Genomic DNA, 25,070 nt, shown 5'->3' with positions numbered 1-25,070 from the left:
AATGCGCCAAGTATGTGCCACCCCTCTACTTTAAAACCCTCTTGTCACCGTGATCTAAGCAGGGGAGAGTCCGGGGAGCTTCCTCTCAGCGGTGCTGTGGAGAAAAAATGGCGCTGGTGAGTGCTGAGGGAGAAGCCCCGCCCCCTCGGCGGCGGGGTTCTGTCCCGCTCTAAAATACAAACTTTGGCGGGGGCTCGTAGGTATATACAGTGGCCAGCTGTATATACCCATCTTTTGCCAGAAGAGGTTTATTTGCTGCCCAGGGCGCCCCCACCCCCCCGCGCCCTGCACCCTTACAGTGACACAGTATGTGAGGTGAATGGGAGCAATGGCGCACAGCTGCAGTGCTGTGCGTTACCTCAGTGAAGAACAGTGAAGTCTTCTGCCGCCTCTGATGTCTTCTAACTTCTCATACTCACGTGGCTTCTACCTTCAGGCTCTGTGAGGACAGCGGCGAGGCTCCGGGACGGACGGCGAGGATGAGACCTGCGTACCGATCCCTCTGGAGCTAATGATGTCCAGTAGCCTAAGAAGCAGAGCCTTTCAACTCACAGAAGTAGGTCTGCTTCTCTCCCCTCAGTCCCACAATGCAGGGAGTCTGTTGCCAGCAGAGCTCCCTGAAAATAAAAAACCTAACAAATATACTTTCTGTCAGAAACTCAGGAGAGCTCTGAAAAGCACCCAGTCTCCTCTGGGCACAGTAATCAACTGAGGTCTGGAGGAGGGGCATAGGGGGAGGAGCCAGTGCACACCCAAATCCTAAAGTCTTTCTTAAAGTGCCCATGTCTCCTGCGGAGCCCGTCTATCCCATGGTCCTTACGGAGTCCCCAGCATCCTCTAGGACGTAAGAGAACTAGGATTTTCTCTATCGTCCTAAGTGGATGCTGGGGTTCCTGAAAGGACCATGGGGAATAGCGGCTCCGCAGGAGACAGGGCACAAAAAAGTAAAGCTTTACTAGGTCAGGTGGTGTGCACTGGCTCCTCCCCCTATGACCCTCCTCCAGACTCCAGTTAGATTTTGTGCCCGAACGAGAAGGGTGCAATCTAGGTGGCTCTCCTAAAGAGCTGCTTAGAGAAAGTTTAGTTTAGGTTTTTTTCTTTACAGTGAGTCCTGCTGGCAACAGGATCACTGCAACGTGGGACTTAGGGGGAAAGTAGTAAACTCACCTGCATGCAGAGTGGATTTGCTGCTTGGCTACTGGACACCATTAGCTCCAGAGGGATCGAACACAGGCCCAGCCGTGGAGTCCGGTCCCGGAGCCGCGCCGCCGACCCCCTTGCAGATGCTGAAGCGTGAAGAGGTCCGGAAACCGGCGGCTGAAGACTCCTCAGTCTTCATAAGGTAGCGCACAGCACTGCAGCTGTGCGCCATTTTCCTCTCAGCACACTTCACTGGGCAGTCACTGAGGGTGCAGAGCGCTGGGGGGGGGCGCTCTGAGAGGCAAATATAAACCTTATACAAGGCTAAAAATACCTCACATATAGCCCATAGGGGCTATATGGAGATATTTAACCCCTGCCTGACTGGAAAAATAGCGGGAGAAGAACCCGCCGAAAAAGGGGCGGGGCCTATCTCCTCAGCACACGGCGCCATTTTCTGTCACAGCTCCGCTGGTCAGAACGGCTCCCAGGTCTCTCCCCTGCACTGCACTACAGAAACAGGGTAAAACAGAGAGGGGGGGCACATTAATGGCTATATATATATATATTAAAGCAGCTATAAGGGAGCACTTAATATAAGGATATCCCTTGTATATATAGCGCTTTGTGGTGTGTGCTGGCAGACTCTCCCTCTGTCTCCCCAAAAGGGCTAGTGGGTCCTGTCTTCATTAGAGCATTCCCTGTGAGTTTGCGGTGTGTGTCGGTACGTGGTGTCGACATGTATGAGGACGATATTGGTGTGGAGGCGGAGCAATTGCCAAATATGCAGATGTCACCCCCCAGGGGGTCGACACCAGAATGGATGCCTTTATTTGTGGAATTACGTGATGGTTTATCTTCCCTTAAACAGTCAGTTGAGGACATGAGGCGGCCGGACAATCAATTAATGCCTGTCCAGGCGCCTCAAACACCGTCAGGGGCTGTAAAACGCCCTTTGCCTCAGTCGGTCGACACAGACCCAGACACGGGCACTGATTCCAGTGACGACGGTAGAAATTCAAACGTATTTTCCAGTAGGGCCACACGTTATATGATTTTGGCAATGAAGGAGACGTTACATTTAGCTGATACTACAGATACCGTAAAACAGGGTATTATGTATGGTGTGAAAAAACTACAAACAGTTTTTCCTGAATCAGAAGAATTAAATGACGTGTGTGATGAAGCGTGGGTTGCTCCTGATAAAAAGTTGATAATTTCAAAAAAGTTATTGGCATTATACCCTTTCCCGCCAGAGGTTAGGGCGCGCTGGGAAACACCCCCTAAGGTGGACAAGGCGCTCACACGCTTATCCAAACAAGTGGCGTTACCCTCTCCTGAGACGGCCGCACTTAAGGATCCATCAGATAGAAAGATGGAAGTTATTCAAAAGAATATATACACACATGCAGGTGTTATACTACGACCAGCTATAGCAACTGCCTGGATGTGCAGTGCTGGAGTAGTTTGGTCAGAATCCCTGATTGAAAATATTGATACCCTAGATAGGGACAATGTTTTACTGTCGTTAGAACAAATAAAGGATGCATTTATCTATATGCGTGATGCACAGAGGGATATTTGCACACTGGCATCTCGGATGAGTGCTATGTCCATTTCAGCCAGAAGAGCCTTATGGACACGACAGTGGACAGGCGATGCGGATTCAAAACGTCACATGGAGGTTTTGCCGTATAAAGGGGAGGAGTTATTTGGAGTTGGTCTATCAGACTTGGTGGCCACGGCTACTGCCGGGAAATCCACTTTTTTACCTCAAGTCACTCCCCAACAGAGAAAGGCACCGACCTTTCAACCGCAGCCTTTTCGCTCCTACAAAAATAAGAGAGCAAAGGGCTTGTCGTATCTGCCACGAGGCAGAGGAAGAGGGAAGAGACACCAACAGGCAGCTCCTTCCCAGGAACAGAAGCCCTCCCCGGCTCCTGCAAAAACCTCAGCATGACGCTGGGGCCTCTCAAGCGGACTCGGGGACAGTGGGGGGCCGTCTCAAAAATTACAGCGCGCAGTGGGCTCACTCGCAGGTAGACCCCTGGATCCTGCAGATAATATCTCAGGGGTACAGGTTGGAATTAGAGACGGATCCTCCTCATCGTTTCCTGAAGTCTGCCTTACCAACCGTCTCTTCCGAAAGGGAGAGGGTGTTGGAAGCCATTCACAAGCTGTACGCTCAGCAGGTGATAGTCAAAGTACCCCTATTACAACAAGGAAAGGGGTATTATTCCACTCTATTTGTGGTACCGAAGCCGGATGGCTCGGTAAGGCCTATTCTAAATCTGAAGTCCTTGAACCTCTACATAAAAAAGTTCAAGTTCAAGATGGAGTCACTCAGAGCAGTGATAGCGAACCTGGAAGAAGGGGACTTTATGGTATCCTTGGACATCAAGGATGCGTATCTACACGTTCCGATTTACCCCACACACCAGGGGTACCTCAGGTTCATTGTTCAAAACTGTCAATATCAGTTTCAGACGCTGCCGTTCGGATTGTCCACGGCGCCTCGGGTCTTTACCAAGGTAATGGCCGAGATGATGATTCTTCTTCGAAGAAAAGGCGTATTAGTTATCCCATACTTGGACGATCTCCTAATAAGGGCAAGGTCCAGAGAACAGCTGGAGACAGCTTTAGCACTATCTCAAGAGGTGCTAAGACAACACGGGTGGATTCTGAATATTCCAAAATCCCATTTAATCCCGACAACTCGTCTGCTGTTCCTAGGATTGATTCTGGACACGGTTCAGAAAAAGGTTTTCCTTCCAGAGGAAAAAGCCAAGGAGTTATCCGATCTGGTCAGGAACCTCCTAAAACCAGGAAAAGTGTCAGTACATCAATGCACAAGAGTCCTGGGAAAAATGGTGGCTTCTTACGAAGCAATTCCATTCGGCAGATTCCATGCAAGAACATTCCAAAGGGATCTGTTGGACAAATGGTCAGGGTCGCATCTGCAGATGCACCTGCGAATAACCCTGTCACCAAAGACAAGGGTGTCACTTCTGTGGTGGTTGCAGAAGGCTCACCTATTAGAAGGCCGCAGATTCGGCATTCAGGATTGGATCCTGGTGACCACGGACGCCAGCCTGAGAGGCTGGGGAGCAGTCACACAAGGAAGAAACTTCCAGGGAGTATGGACGAGTCTGGAAAAGTCTCTTCACATAAACATTCTGGAACTAAGAGCAATCTACAATGCTCTAAGCCAGGCGGAACTTCTCCTGCAAGGAAAGCCGGTGTTGATTCAGTCGGACAACATCACGGCGGTCGCCCATGTAAACAGGCAGGGCGGCACAAGAAGCAGGAGTGCAATGGCAGAAGCTGCCAAGATTCTTCGCTGGGCGGAGAATCACGTGATAGCACTGTCAGCAGTGTTCATCCCGGGCGTGGACAACTGGGAAGCAGACTTCCTCAGCAGACACGATCTTCATCCGGGAGAGTGGGGTCTACATCCAGAAGTCTTCAACATGTTAATAGACCGTTGGGAAAGACCAATTGTAGACATGATGGCGTCTCGCCTCAACAAGAAACTGGACAAATATTGCGCCAGGTCAAGAGATCCACAGGCAATAGCTGTGGACGCACTGGTAACTCCTTGGGTGTACCAGTCAGTGTATGTGTTTCCTCCTCTGCCGCTCATACCAAAGGTATTGAAGATCATACGGCAAAGAAGAGTAAGAACAATACTAGTGGTTCCGGATTGGCCGAGAAGGACTTGGTATCCGGAACTTCAAGAGATGCTCACGGACGAACCGTGGCCTCTACCTCTGAGAAGGGACCTGCTACAGCAGGGTCCCTGTCTTTTTCAAGACTTACCGCGGCTGCGTTTGACGGCATGGCGGTTGAACGCCAGATCCTAAAAGGGAAAGGCATTCCAGAAGAAGTCATTCCTACCTTGATTAAGGCACGGAAGGAAGTCACCGTGAAACATTATCACCGCATTTGGCGAAAATATGTAGCGTGGTGCGAGGATCGGAGGGTTCCGACGGAGGAATTCCAACTGGGTCGTTTCCTACATTTCCTGCAATCAGGATTATCTATGGGTCTCAAATTGGGATCCATTAAGGTTCAAATTTCGGCCCTGTCAATATTCTTCCAAAAAGAATTGGCCTCTGTCCCTGAGGTCCAGACTTTTGTCAAGGGAGTACTGCATATACAGCCTCCTGTGGTGCCTCCGGTGGCACCGTGGGATCTAAATGTAGTTTTAGATTTCCTCAAATCCCATTGGTTTGAACCATTGAAAAAGGTGGATTTGAAATATCTCACATTGAAAGTGACTATGTTACTAGCCCTGGCCTCTGCCAGGAGAGTATCTGAATTGGCGGCTTTATCTTATAAAAGTCCTTATCTAATCTTCCATTCGGATAGGGCAGAACTGCGGACTCGTCCGCATTTTCTCCCTAAAGTGGTATCAGCATTTCATCTGAACCAACCTATTGTGGTGCCTGCGGCCACTAGCGACTTGGAGGACTCCAAGTTGTTGGACGTTGTCAGAGCCTTAAAAATATACATTGCAAGGACGGCTGGAGTCAGAAAATCTGACTCGCTGTTTATATTGTATGCACCCAACAAGTTGGGCGCACCTGCTTCTAAGCAGTCGATTGCTCGTTGGATTTGTAACACAATTCAACTTGCACATTCTGTGGCAGGCCTGCCACAGCCTAAAACTGTAAAAGCCCACTCCACAAGGAAGGTGGGCTCATCTTGGGCGGCTGCCCGAGGGGTCTCGGCATTACAACTCTGCCGAGCAGCTACGTGGTCGGGGGAGAACACGTTTGTAAAATTTTACAAATTTGATACCATGGCAAAGGAGGACCTGGAGTTCTCTCATTCGGTGCTGCAGAGTCATCCGCACTCTCCCGCCCGTTTGGGAGCTTTGGTATAATCCCCATGGTCCTTTCAGGAACCCCAGCATCCACTTAGGACGATAGAGAAAATAAGAATTTACTTACCGATAATTCTATTTCTCGGAGTCCGTAGTGGATGCTGGGCGCCCATCCCAAGTGCGGATTATCTGCAATACTTGTACATAGTTATTGTTAACTAATTCGGGTTATTGTTAAGGAGCCATCTTAAGAGGCCCTTTCTGTTGTCATACTGTTAACTGGGTTTAGATCACAAGTTGTACGGTGTGATTGGTGTGGCTGGTATGAGTCTTACCCGGGATTCAAAATGCCTCCCTTATTGTGTATGCTCGTCCGGGCACAGTACCTAACTGGAGTCTGGAGGAGGGTCATAGGGGGAGGAGCCAGTGCACACCACCTGACCTAGTAAAGCTTTACTTTTTTGTGCCCTGTCTCCTGCGGAGCCGCTATTCCCCATGGTCCTTTCAGGAACCCCAGCATCCACTACGGACTCCGAGAAATAGAATTATCGGTAAGTAAATTCTTATTTTAATTACCTACCAGTAAATCCTTTTTTCATTGTCCGTAGAGGATACTGGGGTTCCATTTAGTACCATGGGGTATAGACGGGTCCACTAGGAGCCATGGGCACTTTAAGAATTTGATAGTGTGGGCTGGCTCCTCCCTCTATGCCCCTCCTACCAGACTCAGTCTAGGAAACTGTGCCCGAGGAGACGGACATACTTTGAGAGAAGGATAGATAAAGACAGTGGTGAGATTCCAAACCAGCACACACACAAACTAGAGGAAAGCTATGCTAACCAAACTTTAAACAGGAACAGCAACAGCTGAATCAACAATACTGAACCAAGTAACAGTGCAGGAAGAACGAAGCACCAGGCGGGCACCCAGTATCCTCTACAGACTGCAAGAAAAGGATTTACCGGTAGGCAATTAAAATCCTATTTTCTCTTACGTCCTAGAGGATGCAGGGGTTCCATTTAGTACCATGGGGATGTACCAAAGCTCCCAAACCAGGTGATAGAGTGCTGAGGTTCCTGCAGAACTGATTGACTGAAGGTCCTCAGAGGCCAAAGTATTGAACTTGTAGAACTCAGCAAACGTGTTCGATCCTGATCAAGTAGCCGCTCGGCAGAGCTGTAAAGCCGAGACACCCCGGGCAGCGGCCCAGGAAGAACCCACCGACCTAGTAGAGTGGGCCTATACAAATTTTGGAACCGGCAAACCTGCCGTGGAATAAGCATTCCGGATAGTGAACCTGATCCAGCGTGCAATTGTCTGCTTTGAAGCAGGAAACCCAATTTTATTGGGATCATATAGAACGATCAACGAGTCGGATTTCCTGTGACGAGCTGTCCTCTTCACGTATACCTTCAAAGCCCTCAACATTCAAAGACTTTGAAGTAGCGGAAATGTCGGTGATAACAAGAACCAAAATAGGTTGGTTGATGTGAAACACAGACACCACTTTCGGAAGAAATTGCTGACGAGTTCTGATTTCAGCTCTGTCCTCGTGGAAAATTAAATAGGGGCTCTTGTGAGACAAAGCCCCCAGCTCCGACACACGTCTTGCTGAAGCCAAGGCCAACAGTGTGACGGTCTTCCACGTAAGGTACTTTATGTCAACCCCCTGTAACGGTTCAAACCAGTCCGATTGGAGGAACTGCAGCACCAAATTGAGATCCCAAGGTGCCGTGAGAGGCACAAAGGGAGGTTGTATGCGCAGAACACATTTCAAAAACGTCTGGACCTCAGGGAGAGAAGCCAATTGTTTTTGAAAGAAAATGGACAAGGCCAAAATCTGGACTTTTATGGAGCCCAGACGTAGGCCCACATCCACACCTGCCTGCAGTAAAAGCAGGAAACGTCCCAGGTGAAATTCCACCGCAGAATAAGTTCTGCTCTCACACCAAGAGACATATTTCTTCCAAATACGGTGGCCATGTTTAGACGTTACCCCCTTCCTGGCTTGGATCACAGTCGGGATAACCTTATTAGGGATCCCTCTTCTGGCTAGAATCAGCCGTTCAACTTCCATGCCGTCCAACGTAGCCGCAGTAAGTCCCAACAGACGAACGGGCCCAGCTGTAGAAGATCCTCGCGAAGAGGTAGAGGCCACGGATATTCGAGAAACATCTCTAGAAGGTCTGCGTACCAGGCCCTTCTTGGCCAGTCCGGATGAGGATTGCTTGAACCTTTTCCCTCTTTATTCTTTTGAGAATTCTTGGGATCAGAGAAAGTGGAGGAAACGCGTACACCATCTGACAGACCCATGGAGTCTTCAGAGCGTCTACCGCCACTGCCTATGGGTCTTTCTATCTGGAATAATACTGCTTTAGCTTCTTGTTGAGACGAGAGGCCATCATGTCGATTTGTGGATATCCCCGCCGACGTGTCAAGCACCTGAACACTTCTGGGTGAAGGCCCCACTCCCCCGGGTGCAGGTCGTGTCTGCTGAGGAAGTCTGCTTCCCAATTGTCTACTCCCGGAATGAAGACCGCTGACAACACCACAGCGTTTTTTTCTGCCTAGAGGAGAATTAATGACACCTCTGACATTGCTGCTCTGCTTTTCGTTCTGCCGTCGGTTTATGTACGTCACTGCCGTCACATTGTCCGACTGGACTTGAATGGCCCGATCATGAAGAAGATAAGAGGCCTGCAGAAGGGTGTTGTACATGGCCCTGAGTTCCAGAATGTTGATTGGAAGGACGACTTCCTGACTTGACCATCTTCCTTCAAATTGCACCCCCTGGGTGATTGCTCCCCAACCTCGGAGGCTTGCGTCCGTAGTTAACAGGATCCAGTCCTGAATTCCGAACCTCGATGAGGTGAGAGGTCTGCAGCCACCACAGAAGGGAGATCCTGGCTTTTGGCGACATACTAATTCTCTGGTGCATGTGAAGATGCGATTCAAACCAATTTGTCCAACAGATCGAGCTGGAAGGGTCTTGCATGAAACCTTCCATATTGAAGTGCCTCGTAAGAGGCCACCATTTTCCCCAGAAGGCGAATACATAGATGCACCGATATCCGGGTTGGCTTCAGGACATCCCGAATCATCGACTGGATTACCAATGCCTTTCCCAACAGAAGGAACACTTTCTGCGACTCCAAGTGTCCAGTATCATTCCCAGGAATGGGAGCCTCAGTGTTGGCTCTAGGCGAGATTTCGGAAGGTTCAGAATCCACCCGAGATCCTGGAAAAGTTTGGCTGAGAGGCCAATGCTGTCGAGCAACCTCTCCCTGGACGGTGCCTTTATCAGAAGATCGTCCAGGTACAGAATTATGTTCACTCCCTGCTTGCGGAGTATAAACATCATCTCTGCCATCACTTTGGTGAACACCCTCGGTGCCGTGGAGAGACCAAATGGCAGGGCCTGGAACTGGTAGTGATAGTCCTGCAGTGCAAACCGGAGATAAGCCTGGTGAGGCGGCCAGATCGGAATGTGAAGGTATGCATTCTTGATATTCAGAGACACAAGGAATTCCCCTTCCTCCACACCTGAGATCACCGCTCTCAGAGACTCCATCTTGAACACTCTTAAGAACGGGTTTAACGACTTGAGGTCCAAAATCAGACGTACCAAACGGTACGGTTTCGGTACTACAAACAAGTTGGAATAGTACATCTTGTTGTGTAGATGAGGTGGAACTGGAACAATGACATGAGTCTGTACCAGTTTTTGGATGGCCTGCTGTAAAGTTATACACTTGCCTCTTGTGAAGCTGGTAAGCCTGATTTGAAGAATCTGTGAGGTGGGAGCTCTTGGAACTCCAGTCTGTAGCCCTGGGAAATAAGATCTATTACCCAGGAATCCCGGCACGAACTTGACCAGATGCGACTGAAAAATTGTAGTCAGGCTCCCACCTGACAGACCTCCAGCCTCACGGTCCACCGTCATGCTGAAGGCTTTGAGGAAGCATAGCCTGAGCTCTGTTCCTGAACACCAGCAGTTGCTGATTTGCGTGGTTTACCTCTTGCGCCTCTGGAGGCTGTAGAAGCACCTCTGGATTTTCCCTTAAACTTGGCTGTCCAAAAGGACTGTAAATTTAAACTGAATAAGCTTTCCTGACTGGGGGAGCTGCGGAAGGACGATAGGTAGACTTATACGCAGCAGCTTTGGAGATCCATTTGTCTAGTTTGTCTCCAAACAAGGCCTCTCCTGTGAATGGTGGGCATTCCACACCTTTCCTGGAGTTAGCATCAGCCGTCCACTGGCGTAGCCACAAGCCCCTGCATGCTGACACTGCCATAGCGGTGGTGCGTGCGTTAAGCAAACCAATCTCTTTTATGGCTTCCACCATAAAGTTCTCAGAGTCCTGTATATGCTGCAAGAGTAAAATATCATCCCCCCTAGACAAGGAATCTAACCCCTGAATTAGGTTACCTGAACATTTAGCAATGGATTTTGTGATCCACACACATGCAATACTGGGTCTCTGGGCCACCCCAGCAGCTGTGTACAATGATTTGAGTGTAGTCTCAATTTTACGATCAGCCGTATCTTTTAGGGAGGCTGCACCAGGGACAGGCAATACAATTTTACGTGACAACCTAGAGACTGATGCGTCAACTATCGGTAGATTTTCCCATTTTTTCCTATCCTCCAGAGGAAAAGATGAGAGCAACCTTTTAGGGATTTGAAATTTTTTATCAGTATCAACCCACAGTTCTTCAAATAGGGTATTCAATTCCTGTGACACAGGAAAAGTGACTGAGGACTTCTTTTTTACACCTCTGACACCTTATCAGGAATATGCAGAACATCTCTGATAGCCTCTATAAGAGCCTCTATTCCCTGTGACAGAGCTGCAATCCCCCCCCCCCCCGCCCTCTGAGTCCACCTCACCCTCCTCCATGTCTGACCCGTCAGAGTCAGACTGCAGGATACGGGCCAGAGATCGTTCTTGCGGACAAATGGGAGGGGATTGAGACGCTGGTTTGGGGACTGAATCTCTACTCAAACTCATCCACAGTCTGTCTTAAGTATTGCGTCTCTTCCTCATTGCGGTTCAGCCCCGCTATTCTGGGAAGGTGCACTGCCCTGAGTACCCAGTAGTGAGCCCCCTGGTGAAGAGGACCACTCTGCTGTACAAGAAACACACTTTTTGCCTGACATAATGTAAATGTGACAGCGCATGCGCGCACACACACACACACACACACACACAGGAAAAGGTTAAGCACAATTAACCCACAAAGAGCCCTTCAGGGAGACAGAGTAATTTGGAGCCAGCCCCCACTGCGCCCTTATCACTAATGCCAAGCTTAGCCGGGTCGCAGACTAAATACTCGGGTTCACTACGGCTGGCCGGCGGTCGGGCTCCCGGCGACCAGCATCCCGCCGCCGGGAGCCCGACCGCCGGCTTACCGACAGCGTGGCGAGCGCAAATGAGCCCCTTGCGGGCTCGCTGCGCTCTCCACGCTACGGGCACGGTGGCACACTATTTTATTCTCCCTCTATGGGGGTCGTGGACCCCCACGAGGGAAAATAAGTGTCGGTATGCCGGCTGTCGGGCTCCAGGCGCCGGTATACTGAGCGCCGGGAGCCCGACCGCCGGCATACAGAAAACCACCCAAATACTCTAATAGGGTACTTAGGACACCTATAATCGGAGCGCCCCTGCTACGACCCCCTGGTACCGCTGAGGTAATCTGGGGTCACACTGGATGAGCTGCGCGTCTCTGTCAGTCAACGTCTGTGTCCGCTGCAGAGGGAAAATGGCGCTGGTGAGCTGCTGGATCCGCTCATAGTGAAGGCCCCGCCCCTTCAATGGCGCGCTGTCTTCCTGCTTCTTTTTTTTTTACTGGCTGAGGTAATCTGGTGCTTAAAATGGAGAGAAAACCGTTTTAAGGCTGTTTTTGCCAGTGTGGGTACTGTGTACAGCAGGGGTGGGGAACCTCCGGCCCGCGGGCCGTATAAGGCCCGCGAAGCCGTTTGGTCTGGCCCACCTGCTCCTCTCAGTGAGACACGCCGCCGCACAGTCCGGCGGCAGCGTGTCTCAGCTGTCACCACACGGAGGAGAGCGCGGCAATTGTCGGGTGGCGGCGTGTAGGACTTGAAACCAGCCGCCGGTTCGCGAGCCAATCAGAGCTCGCGGACCGGCAGCCAATCAGGAGCCGCGGCTGCCAGTCCGCGAGCTCTGACTGGCTCTCGAACCGGCGGCTGGTTTCAAGTCACACACGCCGCCGCCCAACATAGCCGCGCTCTCCTCCGTGTCCCCGCCGAAAGGAGCGGTAAGCAAGGGAAGTGGGGGGAGGGGGGGTGGGGGCATCTGTATGCCTGGCACTGTGGGGGGGCATCTCTATGCCTGGCACTGTGAGGGGCATCTGTATGCCTGGCACTGTGAGGGGCATCTCTATGCCTGGCACTGTGAGGGGCATCTCTATGCCTGGCACTATGAGGGGCATCTCTATGCCTGGCACTGTGAGGGGCATCTCTATGCCTGGCACTGTGAGGGGCATCTCTATACCTGGCACTGTGAGGGGCATCTGTATACCTGGCACTGTGAGGGGCATCTGTATACCTGGCACTGTGAGGGGCATCTGTATACCTGGCACTGTGGGGGCATCTGTATACCTACACTGTGAGGGGCATTTGTATACCTGGCACTGTGGGGGCATCTGTATACCTGGCACTGTGAGGGGCATTTGTTTACCTGGCACTGTGGGGGCAATTGTGGATCTGGCACTGCCCTATTGGGGGCATATGTATATCACGTCCCATTTTAACTGGCCACGCCCATTTTTTTGGCGCGCGCGGGGGCAGACTTGTATGGCCCCCTGAAGGATTTTATAAATATCCAAATGGCCCTCGGTAGAAAAAAGGTTCCCCATCCCTGGTGTACAGTGTACGGAGACTCAGCTGTGTACTGTGTCTGGAGAGGCATTACGCCCAGGTTAGAAGCCATGCGTCTCAGTACCCTCATGCCGCCATAATGGCTGGCGATCCGCTAGTCAGGACGCCAGCTTAGTACTCACCACTCTTCTTTCTTCTGGCTCTGTTAGGGGTGGCGGCATGCTGCGGGAATGTACGCTCGCCGTGGTGGGGCTTGCGAATAGTTCCCTCAGGAGCTCAGTGTTCTGTCAGCGGGGAACGGGACCATTAACCCTTCAAGAGGTTGGGCCGTCCGTCCGTCCTCCCCCCCCCCCCCCCCCCCCCCCACCAACGTACCACGAAGCAGGCAAGCTGGTGCAGAAAACTCTTCAGGAGCTTCCATAAGTGTGACCGGCTCCTCCGGGCACATTTTCTAAACGGAGTCTGGTAGGAGGGGCGTAGAGGGAGGCGCCAGATCACACTATTAAATTCTCAAAGTGTCCATGGCTCCTAGTGGACCCGTCCATACCCAATGGTACTAAATGAAACCCCTGTTTCCTCTAGGACGTAAGAGAAAGGGGATCTACAGCTGATGGCTTCAAACAGGGAAATGGAAGCAGAGAGTCAGGGTAAGCAGGCAAAGGACTGAGGTCCGATACAAGTGAGCCACACCATGCCTCACAGCGTTATGCTTAATCTGCAACTTTAGATCAATTCCTTTAGGTCAAATACTAATCCTAAAAGCAAATGTGTGTACGGCTACGATGCAAAATTCTGAAAAAAAGGACATAAGTATAGGGAACGCTACTCGTGGCGGAATAGTCTACATAGAAACATGGAATGTGTCAGCAGATAAGAATCACTGGGCCCATCTAGCCTGCCCATGTATACGCACACACTTACACACTAGGGTTCATTTTTGTCGGGAGCCAATCAACCTCCCGGTTTATTTTTGGGAGGAAACTGGAGAACGCGGAGGAAACCCACGCAAGTACAGGAAGTATATACAAACTCCACACAGTTAGGGCCATGGTGGGAATGGAACCCATGACCTCAGTGCTGCGAGGCAGTAATGCTAACCATTACACCGTCTGTAATGCCATATGGTGTAATATGCTCAGTGTCACTGTAGGATGTAACACGCACTCTACATATCTACGTGGTACAGGCTATCCCCCTCCGGCAAACCTCTCCCCCGGCCATACTGAGTGGCACGGTTGGAAACAAACAGGCCTAATCACCGAGGAGCTATCCTAAAATACAGGACCAAGTCCCAAAGTTTATCCTTGACACAGCGACTTTATGACTACTTGCAATCCATCTGCTTGAGACGGCAACAAAACTATGCGCTACCCCTAAAGCACTAACCTCTTTATTATGAGAAATGAGATTTACTGCAGCCCTCATATACATGCGGCACGGTTTGATTAATGAGGGCTGGATAATTACTTTTCAATGAAAATACGGAGGGGTAAAAAAAAAAAAAAAAAAAAAACACTTCAGACCATGAACAAACAATATTACACACCAAAGGCCAAAAGATAAAGATTGTATATAAAATATACAGGGACGTCTCCCCCCTCCTGAATGTTTCAGAAGGTATTCTAATTAATCCTTTCTGCAGATGACAGCATATTAAATGATCGCCTTGCTCCACACAGATGTCTCCCCCCCCCCCCCCCCCAGATCCTATTCTGCTCATAACTATATTTCACAGTTAAACAATTGAGAGTGAATATCGTTTTAAATTATAAAAACACAATTTATTTTTATTTGATTATTCAAACAACCTTGAACAAATCGCGCGGGCTGAAGTCCGTGTTTATAGAACTTTTGGCGCTCACAAAACCTCAATAAATAATCCTGGCGATTGGGCTCACGGAGGAGAAAATCGTGACGGGGGTAGGAAGTGCTCTGGGTATTTAACAAGGCTGCCTATTATTTATATATACAGCGAGATCTAAAAGGTCTGGAACCGGAGCGGTTTTGTGGTATAAATTCTTAAGATTTCTGCTGGTTCCTACAGCACCGCTGAAATTTCCTCTGTATTACCGTGACCAGATTGGGGATTGTCGGTTATGGGTAAGTACCTGTTTTTAACGTAACAATTAAATAAATACCTCCTCCCAATAGGACACCTGTATAATAAAGCAGGGTTACACACCCTGGGGAACATGGCACAACCCACACAGAGTGCCATATAGTGCGATGTTACTGGATTTGCACAGTGTTGGGATTTGCGGTCTGCAGGATTATTTCCACACTATTAATTCAGATAGACTCACAACTTGGCACCTAAACATAGCTAACGCTTATTATATGTCTTCTGCAGTCACCTTTTCACAGTAGTGGATTACGTATACATCCCCTGGCCAGCTACGGCTGTACACGCGTATTATACAGAGTTAAAACCACTTTTCAATCCTGAATTTCCTGGTTTCACACTAATATTCCTAGCCAAACGCTCCAAATTGCCTACTAATGTATGTAATTAAATTGTAAATATAGCACAAAAAGTAACTTCCCCATGTTATTTCCTCTGTTCCGTCAGGCAGTAAGTAAGCTAGGGTAACATGCACTGTCCACGTGAATCCCGTCCTCACCCCCTACCCTTACTGTGTATAATAGCGTATAAGACATTGTGTAACCCAGAGGTTCTCAACCAGAACTGTCAAGGTCTCCCGACAGGTCATGTTTTGTGGATTCCTATCTGTAGAAGCAGATGGGATTAATTACTGACCCAGCAACATAGATCAACTCACCCGTGCCGGATTAAAGATGGCCAGAAAACACGACCTGTCGGGGAGTGGAGATGAGAGCAACTGGCTTGACCCATGAATAACGCCTTATCCACACTCTCCACCCCGCCCGCGTTGCCGCAAATGGTTACACATCCTAAGTACTGGCAGAGCCTGCTCTGCGCACCCTAGGGAAACTCTATGCAACATCATGCTCTGCATAAGGGCACCTGGCACCCCGGCTGCACACAAGCGTACAGTAAAACATGACTGGCACTTTATGCATGGCACAGCCACGCCGTGTGCTAAGAAAGCAAAGAAAGTTTAGGATCCTAGTGAGCTTTCAACATTAAGACATATATTTAGGCCCAGATCTATCAAGCCGTGGAGAGTGATAAACTGACGGTGATTAAGTACCAACCAATCAGCTCCTGTCATTTCTCAAACGCAGCCTGGAACATGGCAGTTAGGAGGAGCAGCCATTTAATTGTACCCTACAGGAACTGTAAAGCAGCCTCCACCTGCAGGTTAAAGAGCAGCCACGTACGGCCGGGGTCCCACCTTTGTTTGCACAGCAAACACTGTTCTCAGGCTCTCAAAAACTCATCACAACCTAGAATCGATTATATTTGGATGGCCACATCCTTGGAAGCCAATGGCCAGTGTAACACTGGGAGCGCCACATGCAGGGAACCTTGTGGACAGTGGGACGCCTTTGGTTACAGCGTTGCAGCCAGGAACGGTTGCTTCCAGTTCTGTAAATGCGGTTCACATCCCGAAAGTAGGAATCTGCACAAAATGCCAACCGGCACCCAAAGTACAAGAGAAAAATGCCAACTGGACTAGAAGGGGTTAATAAATAAAAAAAAAGTGCAATGTCCGGTGTGCGTGAAACCACACAGATTACATCTTGGAGGGACTAGTAATTAGGTAGAGCAAAGTCACGGAATGTTGATAAAAGGAACAAAAATATGTTAAAAACTATTTAAACAAAAAAAAACTAAACAAAAAACAAGACAAAAGAAAACAAAAACAGCCAGCAACTATCTCTGCAGCTGCAAGGTGCATGTACCCAGAGGAAAGGATGGGTACAGTAATCAGAGACCAGTGAGTTCTGATAAGGTCTAATGTGCATTTTGGACTTGCAAGGAAAAAATAAATAAATCTTAAAAAAAACAAAAAAACTTTTATTCTCCTCCTGAGGAAAGACCTTGCAGCTGGGAAACTCCTACAGACAGCAACAGCAATAAAGGCGATTAATGAACCAGAACGCGCCTCTGTGGGTTTTACATCCTTGACTTCTGATGATTGCGGGCGTTGGGATGGCTTGCGACCTCCAGGACACACAAAGGAGTGTAACACATTCACTTGTGCTACCCACATTATATCCAGTTGGCTTTCCCACAGGGCATTCTACCTTGTACTCATTACACCCACTTCCACACACAGAAGAACCGGACTTTGCAGACCAAGCTGAGGCGAATTGTGTTATATTTGTAGGAATTTAAAAAAACGACAGGATGGGACCATAAATATACAGTACAACCAACTATTTATTTGAGTTCAAGAGACACTAACTCTAAACATTTCATCACAGCGGAATATGTACTGTATGCTTTAGGTTATCCCTCTGTGGCTACCGACAAACGTAGGGAAATTGCATTTGTACTACCACCAGGGAAACTCATGTCCCCATAGCCAGACCTCATAGGAGCAGCAGCAGAGATCTGGGTAGGAAGTGTTTATAAGGCACAAGCTGCAATGTGTTTATCTTCCACCCGTCTTACTCCGCCACCATCTAAATGGCCAGGAGGCTGCTAAAGTACCTTCACCCACTTTCTCCTGGGCTCCAGCAAGTGTGGGATACGGCTCTGTACTGCCACTCCTAATTAGGTAGTATCTGTGAATCTTAAGAGACCTGACCTCGTCCAAAGAATAGGTCACACCTGCAATGTGCTATTAACATGCACGCACTTTAAAAAGGGATAATATCACATGAATAAGATAGACAGGAGAACTCCAAGGGGAGTTTACACTAAAAGATGAGCCCTGCAAACAGAACCCCTATCCAACAGCACTACCAGGGTCTAGGTAATACCCCTTTCACATCGCAAATATCCCGGTATCGACCCGGCAGTGTGCGGTGTGAAAATGCCATGTCCGAATTTCCAGGACGACTGACCAGGCAATTCAACCCGGGAATAAAGCAGTGTTATTCCCAGGTTGAATAACGGGTCAGTGGCAGCGTAAACGGATTCCCGCGTCGAGGCGATCTGGGACCCGTTTACTAGACAGGGAGAGGCGGCACGGAGATGAGCTCATCTCCAATCGCCACCTCCCGCCGCGATGGCAACCGACCCAGCATTTTGACGGGTCAGGAAGTCAGCACATAGTAACCAATGCCGGATCCCACCCGGGAAGGACCAGTCTCCAATTCCCGGGTGGGATCCGGCATTGAAGATGTGAAAGGGGTATAAGGTGACGGAACAATATAATACCCCTTTCACATTGCCAAAATAACCCAGGTTATTCCCGGGTTGTTGCAGAGTCGACACGGGTCGAGGTGCAGTTTGAAAGCCTCTGTCGTCATTATTTTATGGCTTAGTCCGTATAAGAGAACGCAGTATATTACATCTCGTGAATCTAGGGTCCACAGCAGCCATTGTCCCGAAACTGCTTACCGGTGGATTTTGCTTTATAACATTAGAAACATCTAGGTGGAAATGTGTTGAATTTAAGGAAACACTCATGATGTTTTTTATGTGCAGTCTGGGGAAGCATTTAGATTGTATCACTCCCAATTAGTTACAGGAGAGTAATAATTACTAACGACACAGCAGCACAAATACGAGAACATCATTAGCCCCAGTTAACAATAACGCAGCGCAGACAATTAGAAGGCAGGAAGGAGATGAAAGGCCGGGAAGGGGACCGGACTAACAGTCAGCGCTGTACGAGTGACGACGCAGGAGGAGTGGCTTGTTTCACTGTCAGCGCAGGAGCAGCAGGTGGGAGGAATGTTTTGGGGATATTGGGGCAGATGTATTAAGCTTGGAGAAGTGATAAACCAGTGAGAAGTGGAAGGCGATAACGCACCAGCCAATCAGCTCCCAACTGCCAATTTACATATTGGAGCTGATTGGCTGGTGTGTTATCACCTTGCACTTACCACTGCTTTATCACTTCTCCAGGTTTAATACATCTGCCCCATTATCCGGAACAAAAAAACTACAAAGACATCTCCGAGTGATCCCATCCCGTCTAACACCACATTACTACAGGTTACAGGTAGCGATGTCTCTATTCCAGGCAATCGGTGACCCCCCCCCCACAATTACCCAGGTGGGAACAGAAACCAAGCATTGCATAAGCTAACATTCCACAGCTTTGCAACACCAGCACTGTCTGCCACCAGGTACAGACTCATAGGAAGAGCAATATAGAAAGGGTATAACGATATAAGACATCCGCCATTATCACCTGACCTCAGAGCGCTGCCGTCTGCAGAGGGACGCATATCAGTAGTTTCATAGGTGAGGTGGCACCATGCCAGTAGAGACGGAGATTAGGGACCCGATCTGAGGGGTGTCGGTGGCGCTCTGCTGGTAGACTTTGGCGTTATCTTCTGTCCTCAGGAAAAGTCTCAACCTACAATAATAAAAAACACAAATAATTGCTGTAACCATTGGCATACTGATACACATGACACATACATGAGAACACATTTGATATACCTAATGAAATAACTTATTGAAGCCCCCAATCTCGCCGTCTACAGTTGCTACGGGCTCAGGCCACACAGTGGCTGCTTCCAATGCAGTAGAGAGGTACACCAAGGATAACTGCCTTTTAATCCCTGACTCTGTTAACCTGTTCTCCTCAATCTGTGTTTCTAATAGAGGCCTGTTCTCACTATAGACTTCTTACAGAAAGTAAATGGACGGAAATGCATTACATTGGCCCATATCTACACACACACGTCAGCAGACCTAATTACCCATGCATCAGGAGGTAAGTACGCCCATGTCAACCGTCAATGCATCCCTGTACGGACAACGGTAGACATTATACAGTCCAGCATATATAGTGTATAGTACACCAACACAACACATGCATACAAGGGAGATTACAGATTCGGTCGTGCAAAAGTGTGCGACAAAACAGAGGACTGATGATTCAAACCTGACCACGCTCAATGCTTCAACATCAGCAAAGGCATTTAAGGTAGTCAACTCAGATAAACCCACGAGTGGGGGGGGGGGGTTCAAGTCGCACCCTGAGACGTAGATGCCGAGGAGAATATCAGGAGCGGGCTACAGGGAAACAGAGTCTGGGTGGGAAGTATAGATTTGGAATAGAGATTACTCAGACTTGGCTGAAACGCTGCATCTCAGAAAAACGAGACAGGAGGAGACTCTCATAGGTATAAAGATTGATGTCAATAGGACCGGCTGAGATAGAAGCTAATTGAAAAACAAGGCAATGGGAGCGAGCCTGGAGGAGGGCAGAGGAGAAGACAAGTCTGACATTTAGATGTTAAACCCTTCACATCAATGTCTGCACCAGAAGCACGGAGGTTAAGCGCTGCGCGGGAGGAGGCACTGCGCACGGTGCAGAATATGGGGCAGAGAATAAACGCTGGTATTTATTGTAAGAGCTACTCTTATTCAGCAGGAACCTCAATCATATTCAAGTACAATTCCTTTGTAGAAGTATGTAATAGACCAAAACCTGGCAATCAGCGAGAAACCAGACTGATAGTTTAACTATTTAGTGCCTACTCCTCTAATCGCTTCTTTGCCCACAGTCCCGGTGTCCCCCAGATAAGTCAACAGAGGAATAACTACTGCCGGGCGCGTTGAGGTTACGCAGTTCGGAGTCTTATTAAACGGACCAAATACAGCTCCCACAACCATTAGTGCCTACTTCTCCAGGCTTCCCTTTGCTCATAGTCCCAGTGTCCCCCAGATAAGACGACAGAGGAATAACTGCTACCGGGCGCGTTGAGGTTACGCAGTCTGGCGTCTTATTAAATGGACCAAAAACAGCTCTTGCAACAACCAAATAAAAAAAATTAAAAAAAATAAAACAAGAATACACTGCAGTGTCTCTTTAAAATAAACTCAGAAATGTTATACCAAAAAATAAAAATAAAAATCACAGCCGACGTGCCCAGAGGACAGCGGGAAAAAAGACAATCTGTGTACTAATAGATCCGTTGTGCCAAGAGCTGTGCCTTTAAACAGTGCTAAGACTGCAAATAATTCAGAAATGGAAAGGCAACAATCTGTCAGCTCCCATTATGAGGAGTGCAGCACAAGGAGCTGTCTGAACAAAAGGCACTCGCTCAGATACTGCACAGAACAAAGCCCCATGTTTAATGTAATCAAAGGCTCTGCTGCAGCCGTACGGGAACAGCTTGAGTCAATAACGCAACTCCGGCAAAGGAGGATAAAAAAAATATCACGTACTAATATAAAGCGAAGTTACAGAATAATCAGCTGTCAGTGCAGCAAGATTTCACCTTGGATTCTCCAGAGTGTGTCTGCTCTGTATTATCCGGTATACAGCACACAATGACAGCTCAGTGTTATACCATAATATACAGCCAGTCCCTGTATAGCTGCTATTACTCTATATACCGGGTGTACAGCACTGCACACAATGACAGCTCAGTGTTATACCATAATATACAGCCAGTCCCTGTATAGCTGCTATTACTCTATATACCGGGTGTACAGCACTGCACACAATGACAGCTCGGTGTCACCCAATAATATACAGCCAGTCCCTGTATAGGCTGCTATTACTCTATATACCGGGTGTACAGCACTGCACACAATGACAGCTCAGTGTTATACCATAATATACAGCCAGTCCCTGTATAGCTGCTATTACTCTATATACCGGGTGTACAGCACTGCACACAATGACAGCTCGGTGTCACCCAATAATATACAGCCAGTCCCTGTATAGGCTGCTATTACTCTATATACCGGGTGTACAGCACTGCACACAATGACAGCTCAGTGTTATACCATAATATACAGCCAGTCCCTGTATAGCTGCTATTACTCTATATACCGGGTGTACAGCACTGCACACAATGACAGCTCGGTGTCACCCAATAATATACAGCCAGTCCCTGTATAGGCTGCTATTACTCTATATATAGGGTGTACAGCACTGCACACAATGACAGCTCAGTGTCACCCAATAATATACAGCCAGTCCCTGTATAGGCTGCTATTACTCTATATACCGGGTGTACAGCACTGCACACAATGACAGCTCAGTGTCCCCCAATAATATACAGCCAGTCCCTGTATAGGCTGCTATTACTCTATATACCGGGTGTACAGCACTGCACACACTGACAGCTCAGTGTCACCCAATAAATATACAGCCAGTCCCTGTATAGGCTGCTATTACTCTATATACCGGGTGTACAGCATTGCACACACTGACAGCTCAGTGTCACCCAATATTATACAGCCAGTCCCTGTATAGGCGCTATTACTCTATATACCGGGTGTACAGCACTGCACACACCAACAGCTCAGTGTCACCCAATAATATACAGCCAGTCCCTGTATAGGCTGCTATTACTCTATATACCGGGTGTACAGTCGGCTCTCCTGCAATAATCTGATAGCTCAGCATTATCATATAATGCAGGCAGTTTCTGTATAGTCTATTATTCTATATACTGGATACACAGCTGGCTCATCTATATACCCAAGTACTATTAACCAATGGGACAGGATGTACAGCCGGCTCTTACATATAACCGGATGTTATTATCCCATCAGCAGAATACACAGCTAACTTGCATATACACTTGGGTGCTACTATTCTATAGACCAGGGCTGGCCAAACCGGTCCTCGAGATCTACCAACAGTGCATGTTTTCCAGGCCTCCTGGATATCTGTAGAACTGTCAGTTAGGAATGAATGCAGCACATCTTAATTAGTAATGACTACACCTGTGCACCAGCTAGGTGGTCTGGAAAATGTGAACTGTTGGTAGATCTCGAGGACCGGTTTGGCCAGCCCTGCTATAGACCATAAAAAGGATATACCAAGTGCTATTATTCTATAGACATATAGGGGGTAATTCCATCCAGAATTTTATTCAGGTAAAATGTAATTACAGTGATTGAGGAAAGCTGAAATTCAATACAGAAACGTCTCAAAATTGTTTTTATTTTTATTTGCTCAAAAGACAAAACCTAATAAAGCACAAAGTTTTGGCTCAAAACAACTATGCGCACACACACACACACACAATCGATGCAGAAACGTGGAACATCGTTTCTCCCGAGCGAGCCTATGGACACGCAGACTGTGCGCGGGAATGGAGAGGCTGGCGCCATCTTTTCTGTGTACAGGATCACCGATGTAGGCAGACACACACCATGATAACAGCTGTAACACACCTGCTCTTTTGCTGCCACTCGTTACATCCCACAAATGCTATTTGACTGTTACTTTGCGAATATTTCCTCACTACAATCAACATTGCAAAAATAGGATTTTGGTTACCTACCTGTAAATCCTTTTCTCGTAGTCCATAGAGGATGCTGGGGTCCACATTAGTACCATGGGGTATAGACGGTCCACCAGGAGCCATTGGCACTTTAAGAGTTTGAGAATGCGGGCTGGCTCCTCCCTCTATGCCCCTCCTACCAGACTCAGTCTAGAAACTGTGCCCAAGGAGACGGACATCTTCGAGAGAAGGATTATACACAGATAGTGGTGAGATTCACACCAGCTCACACATACAAGGCACGTCAAGCTAACTAGCTGGAAACATTAGCAACTGCTGAAACATTACTTACCAAGTAACAATGCAGTACTCTACTAAAACAAAGTTGTACTGAACCAAGTAACATTTGCTGGAAAACGAAGCGCTGGGCGGGCGCCCAGCATCCTCTACGGACTACGAGAAAAGGATTTACCGGCAGGTAACCAAAATCCTATTTTCTCTTACATCCTAGAGGATGCTGGGGTCCACATAAGTACCATGGGGATGTACCAAAGCTCCCAGAACGGGAGGGAGAGCACAGAGGCTCCTGCAGAACTGATTGACTGAACTTCAGATCATCAGAGGCCAAAGTATCGAACTTGTAAAACTTTGCAAACGTGTTCAACCCAGACCAAGTTGTAGCTCGGCAAAGTTGCACTGCCGAGACACCCCCGGGCAGCCGCCCAGGAAGACCCCACCTTACGAGTAGAGTGGGCCTTAACAGATTTTGGACACGGCTGTCCTGCCGTAGAATAAATTGTGCTGGATAGTGAACCGAATCCAGCGAGAAATAGTCTGCTTAAAAGCAGGACACCCAATTTTCTTGGGATCATATAGAACAAACAGAGTCCGACTTTCTGTGATGAGAAGTTCTCTTCACATATCTTCAGAGCCCTCACAACATCCAAGGACTTTGAAGTAATTGAGGAGTCAGTAGACACTGGCACCACAATAGGTTGGTTGATATGAAATGCTGACACAACCTTCGAAAGAAACTGCTGACGTGTCCGGAGCTCAGCTCTATCTTCGTGGAAGATCAAGTAAGGGCTTTTACAGGATAAAGCCCCAATTCGGACACGCGTCTTGCAGAAGCTAAGGCCAACAACGTGACCGCCTTTCATGTAAGAAATTTGACCTCAACCTCCTGTAGAGGCTCAAAACCAAACCAACTGGAGGAACTGCAACACCACGTTAAGGTCCCAAGGCGCCGTAGGCGGTACAAAGGGAGGTTGGATGTGCAGAACGCCCTTCAAAAAAAGTCTGAACCTCAGTGAGGGCAGCCAATTGTTTCTGAAAGAAAATGGATAGGGCCGAAATTTGGACTGTCACAGATCCTAACCTCAGGCCCATATCCACACCTGCTTGCAGGAAGAGGAGAAGAAAACGTCAGAGTTAAAACTCCACCAAGACACACATTTCTTCCAAATACGATGGTAATGTTTAGACGTTACCCCTTACCTAGCCTGGATGAGGATAGGAATGACCTTCTTCTGAATGCCCTTCCGAGCAAGTATCAGGCGCTCAACTTCCATGCCGTCAAACGTAGCTGCGGTAAGTCTTGATAGGCGAACGGCCCCTGCTGCAGCAGGTCCTCCCGTAGAGGAAGAGGCCTCGGTTCTTCTTGCAGTAGATTCAGAAGGTCCGCGTACCAAGCCCTTCTTGGCCAGTCTGGGGCAATGATGATCGCTTGAACCCCTGTTCTCCCTATGAGCTTTAGGATTCTTGGGATGAGTGGGAGTGGTGGAAACACGTACACCAACTGGAACACCCATGGAGACACCAGAGCGTCCACTGCCACTGCCTGTGGGTCCCTCGACCTGGAACAATAACACCGAAGCTTCTTGTTGAGACGAGAGGCCATCATGTCTATTTGGGGTAATCCCCAAAGGTCTGTTAAGTCCTTGAACACCTCCGGATGGAGACCCCACTCCCCTGGATGGAGATCGTGTCTGCTGAGGAAGTCTGCTTCCCAGTTG

The 25,070-nt window shown here is 48.5% G+C and overlaps 1 protein-coding gene across 4 annotated transcripts in view; it reads right to left on the bottom strand.

The window, feature by feature from the left end:
- The window catches only part of HMBOX1 (homeobox containing 1), a 169,662-nt gene that overhangs the window by 71,518 nt on the left and 73,074 nt on the right, over positions 1-25,070 (bottom strand). For all 4 annotated transcript variants that reach the window (XM_063915074.1, XM_063915071.1, XM_063915072.1 and 1 more), the window contains exon 2: positions 19,052-19,214. In XM_063915074.1, coding sequence (XP_063771144.1) covers positions 19,052-19,083 — 32 coding nt within the window. In that variant the 5' untranslated portion in view covers positions 19,084-19,214. The remainder of the gene's footprint in view (positions 1-19,051; positions 19,215-25,070) is intronic.

The sequence above is a fragment of the Pseudophryne corroboree genome, chromosome 4 (assembly GCF_028390025.1).
Source record: "Pseudophryne corroboree isolate aPseCor3 chromosome 4, aPseCor3.hap2, whole genome shotgun sequence".
NCBI lineage: Eukaryota > Metazoa > Chordata > Amphibia > Anura > Myobatrachidae > Pseudophryne > Pseudophryne corroboree.
This window is presented reverse-complemented; position numbering and strand designations above follow the sequence as displayed.